The 7,345-nt window shown below is 45.7% G+C and overlaps 2 protein-coding genes across 3 annotated transcripts in view; both read left to right on the forward strand.

The window, feature by feature from the left end:
• LOC110594517 (zinc finger protein 64 homolog, isoforms 3 and 4-like) overlaps positions 1 to 3,215 on the forward strand; it is a 3,926-nt gene extending 711 nt beyond the window's left edge. The window contains exon 2 of the mRNA XM_021706667.1: positions 2,806 to 3,215. Coding sequence (XP_021562342.1) covers positions 2,806 to 3,215 — 410 coding nt within the window. The remainder of the gene's footprint in view (positions 1 to 2,805) is intronic.
• Positions 2,806 to 7,345, forward strand: part of LOC110594518 (zinc finger protein 64 homolog, isoforms 1 and 2) — a 34,005-nt gene continuing 29,465 nt past the window's right edge. For both annotated transcript variants that reach the window (XM_021706670.1, XM_021706669.1), the window contains exon 1: positions 2,806 to 3,039. The gene's annotated coding sequence lies outside the window, so the exon portion shown is untranslated. The remainder of the gene's footprint in view (positions 3,040 to 7,345) is intronic.

Consider the following 7,345-nt stretch of genomic DNA (forward strand, 5'->3'; position numbering starts at 1 on the left):
CCCGAGGGCATTCCCGCCCCGCCGGGCGGAGTCTGGGGCGGGCGGGCTGGAGGAAAGGACCGGGGAACCAGGGCGACACTGATGGGAAAACTTCTGCCTCGGTGGCTCGAAATCGGGGGCTGGAGGCTGGAGGGTCTCACGAGGTCTGGCCGGCTGGTCGCAAAGCCTATTTCCACATGAGTGGTGGAGACCTGGGTGGGGAAAGCGGGGCCGTGGTCGCTTTCTTGGAGTTTGGGGCTTATTTTTATTTTCCGGATGAGGACATCAGCCTTGACTTCAAGTCCCTGGTTTTGCGCATTGTTTCCCAAAGTGTGGTCCAGGGACTGAGCGCAGACCCGCCACCTGGGAGCGCGAGCGTGTGTTTTCAAAAAGCTTTCTGGGCCCCACCCATTCGAGCCCGGGGGTGGGGCTGGGACCTGCCGTCCTTACTAGCCGCCTGGGCGATTCCGAAGCACGTAAAGTTTGGGAGCCCCTGGCACGTAGTAAGTGCTCATCTTGTGAGCCGCTACTGCTATTAATTTTGGCTCCCAAACTTAGCTGGATATTCCTCGGATAACTTGTAAAAAGCACAGATTTTCCTAACCCCCAGCCATTCCCCCCCCCCGCCCTGTTATGATCGGTTATCTCCTAGGTGGGGCTTAGATATGCCCGTGTTTACATAGGACACCTCCATTATAACCCCACCAGGTGACATGGTAGTTGATTTGGGAGCGGGGTGCTGGACTTTGGCAAGCATCGTCACATTTAATCCTCATCACAAGCCTATGAAGTTTAGAAACCTCTCTTCTCCCCGTTTTTCGGATGAGAAAGCCCAAGCCCAAAGTCACTGTCACTGAGTGATGGTGTCAGTGACCTGACAAAGGTCTGGGTCATCACTAGTGCATTTTCCATGTATCGGCAACATTGTTGGTGAGTAAAACTCTTCCATGCTGCGTCTCAGCCCGGTTCCATCACTAAGGAATCCTCAGCGATGCCCGTCACCCATTTCCCATCTCCTTGTTTCCCTGTGAGGAGTTCCATGGGTACCTCCATAGCTACAGGAAACTATTTCAGAGAAGAAAAGGTTTCATTCCTTCCATCCACTGATTTCCAAGGACTTAAGTGCCGCCCCTCCCCCCCCCAAGCTGGCTAATAAAATATCACAGCACTCAGCTCACCATCTCTCTCCCTAGTAAGCCAACCAAATTCTATTTCCACATAAAGATTTACTTGTGTTAGTTCAACATGGGGAAAAGTGGACATAATGTAAATATCATATACGATTTCAGAATGTTATGATGCAGTGACACCAACCATATGTGCACAAAGGTTGTCTTGTGTTATTACACTTGGGGGAAATTCGGAAATAATGTCTATCTTATTGTGGCTAAGACTATGGTGCACGACTACCGTGGAGTAATGTTTCGCCATTAAATAATTATGTCTATAAAGAGATTTCAATGATACATCACAAGTTTATGCAATGTTGTGTAGGAAGAATATTCATTTTACATTACATTAGAATCCTATGCAACTTTTAAATGTAAAGAAAATGAATGGAAGAAAATATTTTGTAATGTTTGTGGTAGGCATCGGTGAAAAGGTTGAGTGATTTTTCCCCATCTTCATATGCTTCTTCCAAATTTTCTGTTATAAATATGAGTTTTCTTATAATAAGACAGAAAAATTTTAAAATAAAAGTTAAGGTAGTCATATTAATAAATATGACATTTTAATATCTAATTTTTTTGAGTCGGGATTCTGTCTCCCAGGCTGGAATGCAGTAGCACAATTACAACTCACTTCAGTCTCAACCTCCTGGGATCAGGTGATCCTTCCTCCTCAGCCTCCCTAGTAGCTGGGACTACAGGCACATGCCGCCACACCTGACTAATATTGTTATTTTTATTTTTTTTGTTTGAGGCAGGGTCTTGCTCTGTTGCCCAGGCTAGTCTTGAACTCTTGGGTTCAAATAAACCTCCTGCCTTGGCCTCCAAAAAGTGCTGAGATTACAAGCATGAGCCACTGCGCCTGGCCTATATTTCTTTATTTAACAAACATTTATACAGTCTTGCTAAGATAGTGTCAATTACTTTGCTAAGTGCTTTCCAGATGTTAACACAATATTAACCCTTGATATCATTACTATCAAGAAATAATGGCTCTGTCAGTTAGGAGTGAATTTTGGCTACAAGTAACAGAAACCCAGATTATACTGGCCTAACGAAGTCTGGAATTGATTGATCCCAGTGCTGCATCAGGGGATCAGTAAAGTAAAGGCCATACTCTAGAGATCTTGGCATTTTCCTCATAGTTTCAAGATGGCTGCACAAGCCCCTGGCATCACATCTGCATCCAGAACCAGAAGAGGAGGGGGCCAGTGCCAGCCGCATCTGTTCCCTTTTTAGCACAAATGCCAAACTTTTCCCAGGAACTCCTCCAGCAGCTGTTCTAGAGAAATTCACCAGTATGTTGGGGACCCAGATGATTTAGACTCTTCTCAGAATGTGTGGGTGGGGGAAGGGTGCTTGGAGATGTGGGGGATCTGTGTTCATCATGGCCTTTTAGTTGGGGTAGCAGATGGCTGCGGGTCCTCCAAAGTGCAAGATGGCCCTGCATGTCAAAGCAGCGTGAGGCATGAGCCTTCACTTGGACCTGGGGACATTGCTGCTGGGAGAGAACTGGGATTCTGTGTGCAAGAAAGAAGAGGGAAGTGGCCGCCCCTCCCACCACGCCTCTTCTTCCTCCCATGAACCTGATTTTCGTCCTGATTCAAAGCTCTTTGGAATTAATCCGCGGCTTTCCCTTTGTCCCATGGAGTTCCAGGAGGCACCACGGTGCTGGTGGAGCTGACGCCCGACATCCACATCTGTGGCATCTGCAAGCAGCAGTTTAACAACCTGGATACCTTTGTTGCTCACAAGCAGAGTGGCTGCCAGCTGACCAGCACATCTGGGGCAGCCCCCGGCACGGTCCAGTTTGTATCAGAGGAAACAGTGCCTGCCACCCAGACCCAGACCACCACCAGAACCATCACCTCAGAGACCCAGACGATCACAGGTACAGCTGGGATGGGGGAGTCAGCTGGCATTGGCCTGACTGTGTCTCAGACACCTCCATGGAACTTGTTAAAAATAGGTCCCCAGGGCCCACCTCCCAGGGTCGCCGATTCATTATTTTTAATGAGCTCCACCAGGAAGCCAGCTGCCAGCCTGGTTTGGGGGCTGCTAGGTTAAAGCATTAAGTGTTAGCGGTTATAAATGTTGTCATGTGTTGAGCAAGACAGACAAAAAACAGGTTTTTAAAACAAAAATCTATATACGAAGGGAAAAAAAAGACTTGCAGGAAATGCGTGGCAATAAAAAAAGGTGGTTGTTTTGGGAGGTTAGGAACATGTGTGTGATCCCTGATTTTGCCTTACTTGTGTAAAGGGACAAAAACATGTGGTTGTTTTGTTTTGTTTTTTTAAATCTACAAGCAGATGTTGCTGCCTCCTTTGCCCTGTGCTGCCAACCAGGAAAAGATCCCTGTTTTCTGTTGTGTCTATTCCTTCCACCAAAAAAAATTACAGGTGGATTAAAGATTGTAACGTGAGTTCTAGAGGAAATATTATACTCACACACAGAGAAACACACACACACACCTCCGTGTATACCTATATAACAGAAAGATAACTTTAAAAGTATAAAGTAACCCATTGATGAGATGATGCTGGGTCCCATGGAGAAACAGAGAATCTATTCTTTAGCTAAAGGCATTCAATTCTAAAAATACACCATGGGTGCCAAAAAAATATACACATTTTAAGTGATGTTACCTCTGCATGACGTTTAGTTCGCCATCATCAGAAGTGTTTGGACACTGATGGTAACCACTTTGAGCACCTCTTATCTTTGCAGAAGTCAAACACGACTTGCATTCATCTTTTGTTATTGGTATATATTGAGTGTTACAATTTCAATACAGGTTTTTCCCTTCTTAAAACGTGCATATGTCTTGTTGGCACCCTCTGTATATGACTATGCCTGCTGCCACAGAAGGCAGGCTGTGGACCCTCCACCAAGAAAAAGAATCATCAGTGTGGTTGCAAATAAAGTTAACAATTTTTCCAAAGTGAAAAACAAAGCCTAAAGGCAACTTGGCAAAATATTTGCAGCATATATGATTAAGACCTAATATCTCTCCTAGGCAAAGAACTCTTTAAACCAGTAAAAGTAGAGAAAAAGAACAAAGTGGGGAAGTCAGTGGACGACATACAAGAGACCACTAGACATGAAGGGGTACTAGGCTGCCTTAGTGATGCAAGAAATGCAAATCAAAACAAGGCTGGGAAAGGACACTGCTGTCATCGTCTAGGGATGTATATTCATATCACCTTCAATTTTCAGAACTTAAATGTAAAAGCTCTCCGTTTTATACAGGCCAGGTGCAGTGGCTCATACCTGTAATCCCCAGTACTTTGGGAGTTCGAGGCAGGAGGATTGCTTGGGGCCAATAATTGGAGGCCAACCTGAGCAACATAGTGAGACCCCTTCTCTACAAAAATTAGCTGGGTGTGGTGGCACACACTTGTAGTCCTAGCTACTCGGGAGGCTGAGATGGGAGAATCGCTTAAGCCCGGGAGGTTGAGGCTGCAGTGAACTGTGTTCATGACACTTCACTCCAGCCTGGGCAACAGAGTGAGACCCTGACTCAATGAAATAATAAAATAAAATGTACATAAATACATTTACCTAATAAGTCCATGTTGAGGCCTTTATTTGTCCTATAAAACTTCATAAACAAGTATACAAGGAATTCACTTAACAGTGTATGCTATAAAGAAAGTATACATGAGAAAGTTAGACAAATAATCCTCAAAGATTCCAACAATGGAATGTAACATAGCCTTGGAAAGGGGAGCTAGATCTGTGTGCAGACATAGAAGGATTCTCGAGGTAAGTGGAAAAAAATATATATGTGTGTGTGTGTGTGTGTGTGTGTGTGTGTGTTATATTCAGGGAAAGCTTCTAGAACAGGGATGAGGCAGGGAATGTAAATGAGAGAAGTAGGCTGTGAGGTATTAGAGAAGGGCAGAGACTGTGGAAAAATCTTGTAGACCTTATCTAAAAGTACAGCCTCTCTTTGGCACCAGCCAGTTAGATATTGGGAGTTTTCAGAGAAGCTGATAAATGTGACATTTCCTAACTTTTAAAATTTTGTTGGCCAGACAAGATATATCTGGGAGCCCAATTGTGCCTACAAGCTTCTAGCTTATTCTAAGAGTATGTTTACCGGGCAGTTCACCTAAAGCTAAGGAGTAGAGGACATCAGAAGCTGAGGAACCAGCTTCTCCCTTGTGAAAGTATATATTGAGGAGATATTTGAATGTCCTGGCAATAAGCAAAGTTTTGTGGAGTTTATGTTTAATGCATCCAAAATAATGTTTCTATGGAGTTTTTTAAACAGCAGAAAATTTTAAATAAAATAAACTGATCAGCTCACAAAGCTTAATAGAAGTACCTTGAGATCTTCCCACTTTCTTCTGAGTTTATCCTAATTCTCATCTTAAAGAATATCACCAAGGAAATATGAAAACTAGAACACACCTCACAGGTGAATCTGGTTCAACTTTTTTATTTTATAGCTAGACAAAGTAGAGCTGTAATCAGGGAAGAGACATGGCCAAGGTCCTACCACAAGCTCAGGACAGTCCTGGGACATGTGTGTTTTGGCCCTTACCCCAGCTCTTTTTGGTTTGTAGAGACGAGGTCTTGCTTAGTTGCCCAGGTTGGTCTCAGACTCTTGGACTCAAGTGATTCTCCTACCTCTCAAAGTGCCGGGATTACTGGCATGAGCCACCATGCCCAACCTCAGAAAGCCCTCTGTAACACCACACTTGTGCTCTTCTCTCAGACCAGGTCAGGTCCCTGTAATTAAATGATTACTTGAGAAATGAACTTAAGGTCTGTCCCCATCACTGACCTGTAAGCATCCCCTCCCATGCTATTTACGACTGAATCCTGGTGCCTGCAGTGACACTTGCCACAAAGACATGAGGCATTTGTTGAGTGTGGACTACAGCCACCAGAGATAGAGATTCATTCATTTATCTGTTCCTCCATATGTTCATTCATAGATGTTTGTTGAGTCCTTCTTACATGCCAGATATTCTTCTCAAAGTGCTGGGGAGCTAGTAGTGACCCATGCAGTCAGAAACCTTCCCTCCTCAGAAGGATTGCTTGAGCCTAGAAGTTTAGACCAGCCTGGGCAACATAGGGACACCCCATCTCACCAAAAATAACAAAATAAGTTGGGCGTATGCACCTGTAGTTCCAGCTACTCAGGAAGCTGAGGCTGAAGGATTACCTGAGCCCAGGAGGTCGAGGCTGCAGTGAGCAGTGAGCATGCCACACTGCACTCCAGCCTGGGCAACAGAGTGAGACCCTGACTCAAAAAATAACAGAAAATAAAATAATAGTTTCTTTCTTTTTTTTTTTTTGAGTTGGAGTCTCACTTTGTCACCCAGACTGGAGTGCAGTGGCCGCTCCCTGCCACCGCAGCCTCAACCTGCTGGGCTCCAGCGATCCTTGTGCCTCAGCCTTCCAAGTAGCCAGAATTACAGGCATGCGCTACCACGCCCGGCTGATTTTTTTGTTTATTGTAGAGATGAGGTCTCGCTGCCCAGGCAGGTCTCGAACCCGCGGGCTCAGGCAATCCACTCACCTCAGCCTCCCAAAGGCGCGGGATTACAGGCTGAGCCACCGAGCCCGGCTAAAATAATAGTTTCTTAAAAGCAGGTAGTAAAAGGATGGTGAAACCTGCAGTACTCTTTGTCTGTACTCAGCTGCTCTCCCCAGCTTTCCCACCTCTCTGCCAGCTAAGCCACAGAATCCTGCCTCCTTTTCTCTTTGATACTTACAAGGTTGATTTTCTGGGGACAGCTGCCCCCACTGGGCTTCAAGCTCTCATAGGCTGGCGGGTCCCAGACTTGCCTGTGGGTCAGGCTCTCGGGGGGGTGGGGGGATTGCTAACAGTGCTGGTACCCAGGCTCCACTTCCTAAGCATGAACCTGGCACTAAGGCTCAGGTATCTGTATTTTTAAAAAGCTGTCTGGGGGTTCTAGGTCTCAGCCAGGTTGGAGATCCACTGGCTTCCCAAGGCCACAGTGCGCCCCCCTACACACACACAGAGCAATGTCTGCATTCAGACAGTTTCCAGACATGTATGTCCCTCTTCTGTCCTTGATGAAGCCAAACCCTTCCTCACTCAACACATAGGTCTCCTCTCCACCCAGTAATAGTTGAGTGTTAAGGAAAATGTATCCTCTACCTGCTGGCTCTGAAAACTGCCTCTTAGCCGGGCTCGGTGGCTCAGCCTGTAATCC

This window comes from Carlito syrichta, unplaced genomic scaffold (genome assembly GCF_000164805.1).
Source record: "Carlito syrichta isolate Samal-C Ts95f unplaced genomic scaffold, Tarsius_syrichta-2.0.1 Scaffold315848, whole genome shotgun sequence".
NCBI classification, from domain to species: Eukaryota; Metazoa; Chordata; class Mammalia; order Primates; family Tarsiidae; genus Carlito; species Carlito syrichta.